We start from the raw sequence: 12,648 nt of genomic DNA, 5'->3' as shown, positions 1-12,648 counted from the left end.
TATATTTTTTTCATTGTATAATTTTAATCAGAAATATATATTAACTTTATAATTTGATTGTTTTAATAATTCTTTTTATTCTTTTTAGAATTTATGGACGCCTTAACGGCGCCACGAGCATTTAGAAAGACAGAAAGTATGTCGCAAAATAAAATACGAATTGAAGAGATTTTTCATTGTATAATTTTAATCAGAAATATATATTAACTTTATAATTTGATTGTTTTAATATTGTTTATAATTCTTTTTAGAATTTATGGACGCCTTAACGGCGCCACGAGCATTTAGAAAGACAGAAAGTATGTCGCAAAATAAAATACGAGGCTTGGGAATTGAAGAGAGTGACAGCAAAAACAATGTGGACGGCAAAAACAACGTATCATCTCACCATTTCGAAGCGGCTAAACCAAGAGGTAAATCGTAAGATACAGGAATTGTGTTAGTTGAGTACTTATACTCATTCCATTTTGTTTTTACAGAGGAAATGAAATTTGATCCAATTACTCTGGAGATTCTAAGACAAGAAAAGGGTTATCAGAAAGTATTAAGGAAACAGCAAAAAGAATTAGAGTCTTTGAAAAAGAGGCATCACAAGGAGAAGTTGACTGTTCAGAAGCAACATTGTGTTGCTATAGAGAAGATTTTTAAAGGAAAAAAGTTAGTCATTTTTGCGAAATTTAAATCAAATTCTAACAAAAATATAAATATTAATAAATAACTCTTATTTTTAATCAAAAGGATAATTTGATGACGATAAAATGTGAAAATTTTTTTAGAAAGTACATAAAATAAATAATCCACGTATACAGGATTAAAGATTGATAGAATTTAGAATTAAATTGATTAATTGACGAAACACTTGATAATTAATGATTAAAATAAGAGATAATAGTAGAATAATATGTTGAAATTAAAAAAATCTGTTGTAGCAAAGCGGAACTATCAAGAGATCCTACAGTTCGTCGCGCTGTTTCCGAACAGACGGCCCAATGGTCACGTCTCGCTGACAGGCAGCGCCGAGAGGAACGTGACCTGGTCCGCGGACATTTGGAGGAGCGACGAGCCCAATTATGCAAATTGTGCGTAGCCGCACAGCTAACGCAGCAGAAACAGCTAACTGCACGGCATGATCGCGAGATGAAAGATATGACCGCGCGACAAGCGAGACATTCGGTGGAAAGCGCAAGGGAGGTGATGAATGACAAGACTTTGAAAACGCGAGGGATCAAGGAGGGCAGACTCAGGGAGATGCAGCAGAACAACACGAAAAAATTTATGGAGGAACGCAGGGTCGCGCAGATGATACAAAACAGGGAGAAGGAGAAACTCAAAGTGATCCACGAGAAACAACTGGAGGAATTGCAGAAGGATATGAACGCGGTAAGGCAACAAACTCTTGCTAGACTAGGGATTTTCCCGGTAGTATAGTTTATTGTATTTATTCATAGAGATAGTATATTTAATATAATTTGTATAATTATAAGCAACTTGCGTATTTTGATATCAAATTTAACATTTATTTTAATACTTTAATCGATTATGTGCTAAAAAATTGCGGAACATCTGAATATTTTATTTAGAATTTATGTATTAATCAGCAAATTTGTGATAAAAGATTTTACATGTTAAAAAGTTGAATCTAATTTATTGTATATTTTTGTTTTACAATTGTAAATTTTTGTTTTGTAATTAAGCTTAATTTTATTTATATCAGATATATATTAAAGTTAATTTTATTAATTTCTTTCTCTATTACCTATGTTTCTCTTAGTTTGTTATATCAGTTTGTTTATGCCTTACTTAATATTATATTAATAAACCACATTTTCTTTTTTAAAATATTTTATATTTTATTTTTCCTCTGATATTTCTTTCATTGTGTTATATTTCAAAATATATACAAATTATAAGTATACAGTTATATTAATTCGAAGACACGGTATTATAACAAGTTAACTGTTAAAAATTATAAATATTTACAATCGAATATCTGGAATAATAAAAATTAAAGATTTCTTGCTGAATTTTTGATTAATGTTTCGTTACCTAAGCAGCATATAAAAATCGTGACATTGCTTTATCAGATTTTTAAAAAAGTATTATATAAAGAAAATACTAATATTGCTTCAATAAGTAAATAATTTTTCTGAGAGATTATTTGTTAACACAAATATATTATATATTAAATTATCTATTAAAATTGAACTGTTCGTCATATCAATATATATCACGTATGCATTGTAAGTAGCAAAAAAATCAGTATTGGAAATTGAATTAAGCAAATCCTGGACAGAAATAAATTAATTATTTCCTTACTAACAATAAAAACTAAAATTTAGAACAAAGAGTTATAGTGATTCACTGAAAAATCTGAATATCAAAAAATTATTTTGTAACATAATTTTATAGTTAATAAATAAATAACAAACTCATTTTTCAATATTATTGTCTTACAGTTATATAATTTTTTCAGATCATGGATATGTACAAGAACGAGGACATGGACTACGAATTGGCTAAGATGTTGGCTGAATTCTACGTGTGATGAGTGCCAGTCGAGTTTCTACACAATTTACCTCTATAGCGATGATGTGCTATGATCGAGGACTGTTTTCAGACAATTTACTATTATCGTTAATTATACTTGAAATTGGGATCAAACTTTGTTAGCTATCATTCTCATATTTGCCGACGAATGTCGCGTATTGTGAGAAATCAGATGTAAACGAGTAACTACAGTAACGTTTCTAATTCATTCAGCCAAGTATTTTTTTATAAACAAACATCTCGTATCTCCATAGTCTCTGAGTACCTATAGACTAATGAGGGAGTCAATAAAACTAAAGTGATCTAGTCAAGTATTAGGTATATAAAAGAAGTATATCACATAATCAGAACTGATTAAACGGTGTGATCCACCGCGCGATTAGTCGAAGTGAATATTTTTTGATTGTTAACACTATTATCGAAGTCTATCGAAGTGGAAAACGTGTGTGCGTATATGCGTGCGTGAAATTGTCTGTATTCATGAGTCGATGCCTAATGCCGAGAAGGACTCTTGCTGTTACCGTAACGATTTCTAGACCATACATACCTTAAGTTGAGAGACGCTTTCACGGATCTTAGCCGATAATTCTCGTGACTGCTGATAATGACTAGAGACTAGAGTATTAATACATTAGAATCTCGAGAGATCGTGTAATTTTCAGCCGATACTCTTACACGAATAGTCACACAGGTTTGTAAATAAATTTCAAATTGGAGCCTAGTATAATTATTATCACACATTGTTGTTTTCATTATATAATATAATGTTATTTACATAAATTATTATATCATTCTACATATATATCTATATATTAGATATAAAGGACGAAATAAAAAAAAATATTACAAATTACGTTCGCGATTATTTCTTTTTTGTTAGATTATGGGCGATTATTTTCGCAAGAGCATGTGCCTGTATGTCAATAAAAACTACGATACAGTAAAAACTATACCACAACAAGTGTCAAAAAATGCTTTACACAAAACACGCATAATTTATTTTATTTCACTATTATTATATAAGCAATAGAATGAACCAGTTACATACCTGAGAGATATTGTCTAAAATTAATTCTAATCAAAATTAATTACTTCGAAAAAATAGTATCTTAATATATTCTTTAAACACATATTTTCTTAATTATTTTCGTAGATGGGGAGATTATAATCATGTTTCTCGTCATCATGATTAAAATAATGTTCAAATACATCCGACTTGATATCAGCGATAGTAAATTCTTCGTATGGAGCTGAAACAAATAATGTAATGAATTCTTTATATTTGCCAACATACACAAAGAGCTATAATATATGTCATCGATCTAAAAAAAAAAATAATATTTCTTTAAGCTTATACTATTTTTAAGTTGCATCGAATAATATTAGTGTTTCTATTTCAAATCGTTAATGTTATATCTTCTTTTTTTAAATCATTTTTAATACATTATTAATATACTATGATAATTTGTATGTATTACATTGACATTTTAATTAATATATAATTTTATATGCAAGAATCAGACACCACTTATTATAAATTTACATTTTAATTTACCTGTGTGTGAATGGGATATATCGTGGATGTCATCTATGTCGTTCTGAGACTCCACGATTTGAATAATTGGTTGATAATATGCATGATGCTCCAAATCCACAATCTCCGCTTGGTCTCTGTAGTTCGCGGGTACTAGTATATTATCATGATTATCAATCTGCACGTTTTGATAACTGGTAGCGCCATGGCCGTGATAAACTGCCTGAAGATTCGTGTAATCCACATCTCTTGTTATTATGCTCGCCTCGCAAATAGCGACTATCAATAGAAACAACTAAAACACAATAAATATACGCTTCTTTAAATACTGCAAAGAATCATTTTGTAAGTTGTTTTATTTTTTTATGTTAATTTTTTAAATGGATATTAATGATAAATGGATATTAATGATAATTTTTTATTTATACGACTGTTTTTGGCAAATTAATTGAACTATAAATGAAGATATTGTATGTAATTGAAATTTTTTTTCACTTTATTTTTTATACTGTTTTTAAATTTCCAAACATTCACTCACATAGTATCTCATAATGAATTTACTTCAGATGCTTCGTTCGTTTGTACTAAAGACATCTTCCCATGGAAGCCTATTTTATACAACGATCGCCGCGCATTGTTACGTAAATACATGCGAATATTATGCGCTAGGAGCGGATGTTTACAATTCGTGCTTCATGGTGTAGATTCGCGTGGACGCGATGTGGCGCGCTTATACGTATGGGAAAATCGGCTGGTTACGCCCGCAAACATGCACGTGTATGTTATTGCAAAACCGCGAGATCGTTTCATTGCCGAGTTACGCAAGCTGAATGATGTTGCGCGTATGTGACGAAATTGTATGTGAGTCTTCAGAATCCTTGGGAATAGGTGGAAAACTCACCGACGAACTATCATTAATTCATCCAGTTTTAGTAGATATCGGTAATCAATTTGCTTTTGGCGCGACAAAAGGGCAAGAAACTCTTATGCCAATTTGCAACAAAAACATAAAATTGTACAATTATTTTATTGTTCGAAAATGTTTATATTGATATCTGAAATATTTATAATCTCCCATAAGTATTTACAATCGAAACTAGAATTATGTGTAATTATACATTTTTATTCTTTTTTGGAATAATAATTTAAATTTTGTAATATTTGATATTTTGTACATGTAATGTATGATGATGCGATTTTCTGAGAACAATCGGAGAAATTTCATGCTAGTGAGGTTTCATAGTTCGAAGAATTAAGATCTCAGGAGATGCAATCTAGATATAAGTGGAAGATGTCTGCAACTCCGTAACATAATTGTACTCTATACTTATGCTTAGAAAATTCATATGCATATAATTCTCTGGATGAAAATTTGAACAAGTAGCGAAAATTCATGGTTAGCAGCAAATTCCGACATTAATTTTTAAGTCATATAATTTTTCTATTTGTAATACTATTACGTGATTTCTTTATTTTATGATATGTTATACATCTGTATTTATATCTGATATTTCATATTTTTTGCATTCTGCACTCTAATAAAAAATCAACACTCGATTGAAAAAGGAAAATAATTTTATTATACATTTCAGATTAAATCATTTTTGACAATCTGTTTTTTTGTAACTTGATAAATTCTGACATTCGAAAAGAGATGTGTTGTATACAAACGCATTATATTATTAAGCTAAAATTTTACACATTTTTATTTATTACAATCTATCGGCGTTACTTTTTGTTTAAATGCCAATCGATGAAAAAGTTGCTCGCTGAATATTTGAGAGTTCTCATATTCTGTAAAGCTCTACATCTACGTTGCGCGCAATCGAGTCATCTATACACAATGCGGCTTAACTATGACAGAATTATGAATGGGTTGCGGGGCATATAAGGGTGATGGAACATGAACAACGGGTTTTGCGTAGGATAACTGCGGCGCTTGTATCTGCACCACCTTCGGCGCCTCGTACTGAACGGGAGCATGGACCAATGGCTTTTGATAGGCGATTTGGGCAATAGGCGTCTCATACTTCTTGAGGAAGACTTTCGGCATCACGTCATGATACATAAGTTGTTGTTGCTGATACATAGGTGCGTAAGAGTACAATGGTTTTTGATAGATTGGCGCGTACGACAGCGAAGACTTCTGATAGACGGGCATCACGGGCTTGATGTACTGTAGGGGTTGATGTACGGGGTGATAATTTATCGCAGGTGTCACCGGCTTCACATATGTGATGGCCGGTTTCGGTACTACGGCGGCGTAGGCGGGCGGTTGTTGAATATACTGCAAATGAGCTAAGGGTTGTGCTACCCCCAGCTCCTTTTTCAGATAAGCCTGCTGAAGCAAGGGTTTAACGTAAACGGACGGCGGTGAATAAGCGGGAACATGCGAGTATATTGGTCCGCAAGGCTGATGAATGGATTCTCTCTTTGCCTTTAATATCGAAGTATCCACTGCTTTGTCCATCAGCGGCTCATCCGGCATGTTCATCTGCATCCCAGCCTCCGAGCGCACCGTTGACAACCATATTAGACAAGGTATCTAGAAATTAGAATAGATTGACAATTAACCGCCAGATTAATATAAATGATGTAAAGAAAATTCTCTAAAAGATAGATTATATAAAATTAAATTTATTTAAATTGTATTTATTGCATCTAAGATTAAAAATATAGGTATTTAGAGAAATATATTTAATGTATTTAAATTATTTAAATGTGTGTGTGTGTGTGTGTGGCATTTAATATATTTAAAAATGTATATAAAATGTCATTATTTTTTAATCTTGTAAAATATATAAATCGTATAGAATGTTATCTGAAATATCCATTTATGATTTTTACTAAAGACATGATAAAAAAATTTCAAGAAATAGTATTAGAGTTAAGAAAGAAAATTACAAAAATTCCTGTGCTCCATTTTTTAAGAATAAATTGGTTAAAGTCGATCTAATATGTTTTTCTTTATTATACGTTATAATATAAGATGATAATGCCAGTAACAAAAAATGGATATGTATGAGAGATTCTAAAATATTTCATCAACAACACTATTTCTAACAAACAACAAAAGATATATTTGTCTATAAATTTGGCATATATATATAAAATAAATTAATACAATTTTAATAGTTTTTGGTCAAAATATGTTACAATAATAATTTTTGATAAAATCTAAAATAAACGAATCTTTAGCAACCTCAAATTTACTATGAAACAACATTATGTCGGTATGCTTACCAATAGTTTGAACATGATTTTCTTTCCGTCGAAATGTGCGAGAATCAATAGATGAGAAGTTCTGGACCAAACTAGAGGCGCGTCGCTTACAATCCTCGGTTTTATAAACTTTTGCTCCACTTATAGAGAGGGTAAATTTCTTGCCGAGCCCAAGTCGAATGTGATTCCCTTAAGCGGCATAAAAAGCGGTCACCAGGTTTATATGATGCAATTGCACGTACCTCGGTATTTCCTGAATAAATTCTGCGACGGCGTAAGAGAATGCCCCCTTCGGGCACAGCGACACATTGCATCGTTGACATTATTCGTCGTCATTTACCGCACTGCAGACATGTTAGTTTGCTACGACAAACCTGGACGTTATATCGCGACATACAGCCCGAGGTATCGCCTATGGGAATATATAATTTATAATTGTGTGAATGCATTCTCTCTCTCGATTTTGACAAAAAACCAAATACGCCTAAAGTTATTTATTGCATGCAAGCCTATGCATAACAGCTAGGGGCAATACAAGCCTGTGCATTAAACGAGCAAAGTATAAATTATTAAGAAAATGTTAAGAAAATATATTTTTTATAAATTATATGTATATATTTGTTATCGCGTATATATAATTAATTATAAAAATAATTTTAATTTTTTTAATATCTTTAATTTTATTATCTATGCATAGTATCCTAATTACCTTTGACATTAATAGTATTCCTTTTTATTTATTAGAAAATTGTTTAACAAAAGTTCTCTTTAATATAATTTAATTATTTTTATCATAGAATCCCTATAATTAAAAATTGATAATTAAGCAAGCTAAATATTTTTGAACTTTGTTTTCCACGATCTACCATTTAAGAATCTTAGATTTTAATTATTCCTTACATGCTGTTAACCTGAATTACTCTACTTAATATTTTACTTAAAAAATAATAATTATTAGTGATTTTTATATATAACAGAAAACAATTTATTTAAACAAATATTACATAACAACAATCTATATATAATATTACATATATAACAACAAACTATATACAACATCACAACATCATAATGCTTACGATCTATTGTTGCATATGTAACGCTTTTGTCATTAATTTAAGCATAATGATATAATATTACAGAGAATCGTCTGGATTTGTGAATTAATGCTTCCAGCCATGTCCTGAGCTCTTATGATGGAAGACATGCTTGTACACCGGCACATGAACTGGATATGGTTTAGGTACTGGCACTGGGAAATGCTTTTCTACGGTCACTGGATATGGTTTTTCGACAACGTATGGTACCTGTAACATAACAAATTTGCTAATACTTAAAACATTAACGAGTAAAAGAATGTGTGACAAACGGATTAGTATTACAAATATAAAATATCATGTACGTATATTTATCGATGTATTTTAATATTTTTATATACTATAGCAATATTCTTAATACTTTAAAAATTCAAAAGATATAATTAAAATTTAAGTACATGATATTTCCGTATACGCTCGCATTTACGTTACTTTTATGTTAAAAGATGATAATATTCTATAATAAAATGATAATAAAAATTTGCTAAAAATCCGACAAATTTTTTGCAAATTCTTAATATCACACAATGTGATCCAAAAATTGTCACAATAAAATAACCTTTTTTTCCACGACATACGGCTCTGGCTTTTCAATCGGTATTTCGACGTGTTTGATAACTTCTACAGGAACCGGATGTGGTACTGGAACTTGAATTTGATAGGGCTGAGGTATTGGAACCTTAATTTGTTGAGGCACCGGAACGGGGACTGGATGGGGAATTGGTATCGCGTATTTCTTGTAGATTGGTATCTCCACTGGTTTAGATGTTTCGTGATAAGTTGTACCGCCGTGTTCCTCCTCATAAGAGGCCCATACAGTGACCACCATAGTGACTAACACCTATAAATGAATTATTAAAATTATTGTTTTGAATGTCGCCAAGATGGCTAATCTTAACCGCTTTCTAAACACGAGTCTAAGTTTTTCTTTTGACGGTAGTTTCACGAGAAAACTCGGTCGAACATTTCGCGCAGATCACTCGCTCTTTCCAATCGTTTGAACAAGCCATATTCGGAATGGTGTCACGCAAAGCGCAACAATTTCGTAATAAATAACTAATTGCAGCCTTGTCTCGTTTGCAGGCTTAATTGCTTTTCGTGAGAAAAATAAGATCTGTTTCCTATTTTTTTTTGACACAAAAAATTAATGATCAACGTACATATAGATTCAACATAGATTTTAATAGAAAAACTAATACACATATTAAATTTAAACAAATAACTATTTCACAGTTTAAAAAAAAATGATTGTATTTTATTATTTTATATTTGTGAGAGCAAAGTAGCAATAGCACAGAGTTGGTAGATTTCAAAGTGTGTCTATTTCTTTAAAATACAACACTAATAAATTAATATAAAAAGATTATATGGTTTTGTATTGTCATAACTAGCGTTCTAATAAAATAAGTAATTTAATTTTATATATAATATATGTGATTATTTCTATAAAAATCTAATTTATGCAACAATTATCAAACGCATATTGTCCGGATAATTTAATATCGAATTATTTTAGAAATACTCACAAATAGTCTCATGATCTGCAAACTTGCGCGACGAAAACACTTCCGTGACAATATCTGTTCTGCAATATCTGTCCGTGGAACGTACAACAGATTCTATGATGCTTTCAAAGTCACGGCCAACTCTTTATATACTGACACTACTTTCTCCCTTCTCCTCATTATAGTAACTCTAGTTGTTCGCTATGTCAGATGCACGCTTGCACGTATAAATGCCGTCTGTCTGCACGATAGAGTTGAGAGTGGTGCGGTTACCTCGATCTCTTCCTAACATTCACTAACTTCGAAATGCGTGAAGTAAATATATCAAAATTCTTTATTAAATAGATAAATTATGTTATACTGATTCTGGGATACCGGGAGTGAATAACAAGCTGTTTGTCCGCGTATTAATTATTCTCGTCATGCTCGTGGCAATCGTACACAGCAGGCGAATGTGTTATATTATTAGTGGCACACGTCGCAGATACAAGATATAATAAAATAAACATAAAAACAAAAATAAATAATTAATATAAAAATAATTTCTTTTTGTATTTTATTATATAAAATTACCAAATAAAATTAAAAAAATTGGCAGTTTAAGAATTTTAATTATTATCAAAATTTTTTTATACAACGAGGTATAAAAATATTAAACTGTATCATAAAATATAATGTCTTGGTAGTAACCAATGTTAAAATTGGTAAAAAATACTATATTTTTTACAAATTTTTCTATCTGCTTCATGACTATTATAACTTTTTTATAGGTTGGAAATGATCATGAACTGAACGGAGTTAATGACCTTAACATTCAAGATGTAGCAGTAATCGTTATTGCAGATTTCAATAGGTACTAACTGAGAAGATAACAGAGGCAAGAAGAAAACGCACAGTGCAATAATAATCTGTCATGCTTTGTCACTTTTATTCTGTACTTTTCCTATGATGAGTCAGATGATAAAATCTTTCTAGATTTGAAAAGGAACAAAGAAATAGAGTCTTTCTCTAATGTATTAAGATATGCAATCATTTCTCAGATATGTCACTCTTTCATGAGCATAGACACGTTGCATGTATATTGGCGAGAGACAAAGATAAGTGATCACATAGCGTAAATGTGATATCGTCATGGCTTGGTTTACTTGTTCAACAATCTGTGAATAAATGTGATACGATTGCAGTTTGCTGAAACATCAATGTTTATGCAATTGATAAAATGTTACATAAATATATATTTTATCTCCAATAAATGCCCTATTTCTTTCCGATATGCATTCTACAAAAACTTGTATCATAAATAAGATAATAAAATTAATTTAATTAATTAATTAATTATTAGCAATACAAAATTATTCTTGTGCATTTTATTTGATAAAAAAATGTTAATATTTATTATAGTGCAATTGTTGGATACATTAGCAATACAAACTATTGTCACAAACACCGTATAAAAAGTATGTCATAAGCGTTTGCAATTCTCGGATGGGCAAGATACTTTAACGTGACTGCATTTAGATCGGCATCTTCGATCGATTTATGAAAGGCACTCGCATCTCTCTAATGGGTGCGGTCGGGCGACAGCAAGAGGGAGTGGAATCAATGAGAAGATTTAAATCGTGTGCGATGTTATCTGTATCGTGCCGAGTAGAACAGTGAAAGTGCATCCCAAGAGTAAAAGTGGTTTCACACGTCGTTGTAAGAACGCGCGCCCACCACACGCTTCTCATTATGGCGAATCGAGACTGCGCACGATCTCCTTCCCCTTAGGGCTGCAGCCAGGTTCTTTCTAGTCAATCATAATTAAATTGTCGACAAAAAAACAAAACAGTAGATTGCATACTTTGCATACGGTCTCTTATAGAAATAATTTATTTTAAGCTGGACAAGAGAACGGATATTATCATCATCCGCAATCATACATACACGACGAGAACAATTGCTCTATATCTATTTGGATTTCTGAAACTTTTACATAGCTAATTAGATATGAAGAATAATTTTTCTTATATCTGGCGGCTTACTCTTTTGATAATATAATAATATTTAATGCTTTAATTTATTATATATAATTATTAATATTTTTGTTCTCAGCACTAGATTTTTTATTTTTTTTATCATATGTCAAATAATGAAAAGTTTGAGTAGTATGTAATATATGGTCTATACATGGAGAGCTATAGAAGTAATTTATTCATTATTTAGTTTATATGTAGATTAACAAATTACACAACATTTATAATTGAAATTGTTTATTAATAATTACTCCGAAACAAATATGTATTTTACACATCAATAAAAACTTAACAATATAAAAACATGTAACAAAACTATCTATACAGTGACTTGCCAGAGTCAATCCGAAATTTGATAAATTATCTAACACATATACATAACATTTTATTTCCATATTTCCAATCAGCAATAAATCTTAAGAAAAGATTTATAATTACTGAATGTAATACGATAAAAAAATCTTTTAATAAATGACTGTCTCTGCTGAAATTAAGAAGCATTTGCGCTCCATAATGGGACAGAAAGACGATTTAAAGTTAATATTTAATATCCATAAAATCTAATGCCATCCTTTACCCTTGGATGTATAATGGAACACGTGTTTGTAAATTGGAACATGAACGGGATATGGTTTCGCCACTGGCACGGGAAATTTTTTCTCCACATAAACAGGATATGGTTTCTCCACAACATAAGGAACCTATAAAATAAAAACACACATATATAT

At 30.8% G+C, this 12,648-nt stretch overlaps 5 protein-coding genes across 7 annotated transcripts in view; 1 reads left to right on the top strand and 4 right to left on the bottom strand.

The window, feature by feature from the left end:
* Positions 1-3,494, top strand: part of LOC115233798 (1-phosphatidylinositol 4,5-bisphosphate phosphodiesterase-like) — a 30,145-nt gene extending 26,651 nt beyond the window's left edge. For all 3 annotated transcript variants that reach the window (XM_029804385.1, XM_029804386.1, XM_029804387.1), the window contains 4 exons: positions 252-413; positions 480-657; positions 930-1,380; positions 2,474-3,494. In XM_029804385.1, the coding sequence (XP_029660245.1) occupies positions 252-413; positions 480-657; positions 930-1,380; positions 2,474-2,545 (863 nt within the window). In that variant the 3' untranslated portion in view covers positions 2,546-3,494. The remainder of the gene's footprint in view (positions 1-251; positions 414-479; positions 658-929; positions 1,381-2,473) is intronic.
* A 2-nt stretch (positions 3,495-3,496) lies between these two features.
* Positions 3,497-4,762, bottom strand: LOC115233801. Its single transcript, XM_029804389.1, has 3 exons — positions 4,620-4,762; positions 4,103-4,376; positions 3,497-3,797 (listed from the first exon to the last, which is right to left on the bottom strand). Exons 1-3 carry the CDS (start codon positions 4,629-4,631, stop codon positions 3,685-3,687), a joined length of 399 nt encoding a protein of 132 aa, XP_029660249.1. The 5' UTR covers positions 4,632-4,762; the 3' UTR covers positions 3,497-3,684.
* A 162-nt stretch (positions 4,763-4,924) lies between these two features.
* Positions 4,925-7,522, bottom strand: LOC115233800 (extensin-1-like). The gene is made up of 2 exons (XM_029804388.1): positions 7,325-7,522; positions 4,925-6,626 (listed from the first exon to the last, which is right to left on the bottom strand). Exons 1-2 carry the CDS (start codon positions 7,337-7,339, stop codon positions 5,916-5,918), a joined length of 726 nt encoding a protein of 241 aa, XP_029660248.1. The 5' UTR covers positions 7,340-7,522; the 3' UTR covers positions 4,925-5,915.
* Positions 7,523-8,347: 825 nt separating this feature from the next.
* Positions 8,348-10,368, bottom strand: LOC115233861 (mantle protein-like). The gene is made up of 3 exons (XM_029804475.1): positions 9,927-10,368; positions 8,960-9,241; positions 8,348-8,610 (listed from the first exon to the last, which is right to left on the bottom strand). Exons 1-3 carry the CDS (start codon positions 9,936-9,938, stop codon positions 8,467-8,469), a joined length of 438 nt encoding a protein of 145 aa, XP_029660335.1. The 5' UTR covers positions 9,939-10,368; the 3' UTR covers positions 8,348-8,466.
* Positions 10,369-12,288: 1,920 nt separating this feature from the next.
* LOC115233890 (proline-rich protein 4-like) overlaps positions 12,289-12,648 on the bottom strand; it is a 2,259-nt gene continuing 1,899 nt past the window's right edge. Inside the window, exon 4 of the mRNA XM_029804522.1 lies at positions 12,289-12,621. Within this exon, the coding sequence (XP_029660382.1) occupies positions 12,481-12,621 (141 nt within the window). The 3' untranslated portion in view covers positions 12,289-12,480. The remainder of the gene's footprint in view (positions 12,622-12,648) is intronic.

Source organism: Formica exsecta, unplaced genomic scaffold (genome assembly GCF_003651465.1).
Source record: "Formica exsecta isolate Colony F162 unplaced genomic scaffold, ASM365146v1 scaffold191, whole genome shotgun sequence".
In the NCBI taxonomy this organism is placed as follows: domain Eukaryota; kingdom Metazoa; phylum Arthropoda; class Insecta; order Hymenoptera; family Formicidae; genus Formica; species Formica exsecta.
Note: the sequence above shows the minus strand (reverse complement) of the source record. Positions and strands in the feature narration are given on the sequence as shown.

Coding starts and splice junctions, on each gene's coding strand:
- LOC115233801 (XM_029804389.1), bottom strand. Junction 3,798..4,102: donor TATATCCCATTCACACACAG/GTAAATTAAAAT, acceptor TATTTGTTTCAG/CTCCATACGAAGAATTTACT.
- LOC115233861 (XM_029804475.1), bottom strand. Junction 8,611..8,959: donor CGTATGTCGTGGAAAAAAAG/GTTATTTTATTG, acceptor GTTATGTTACAG/GTACCATACGTTGTCGAAAA.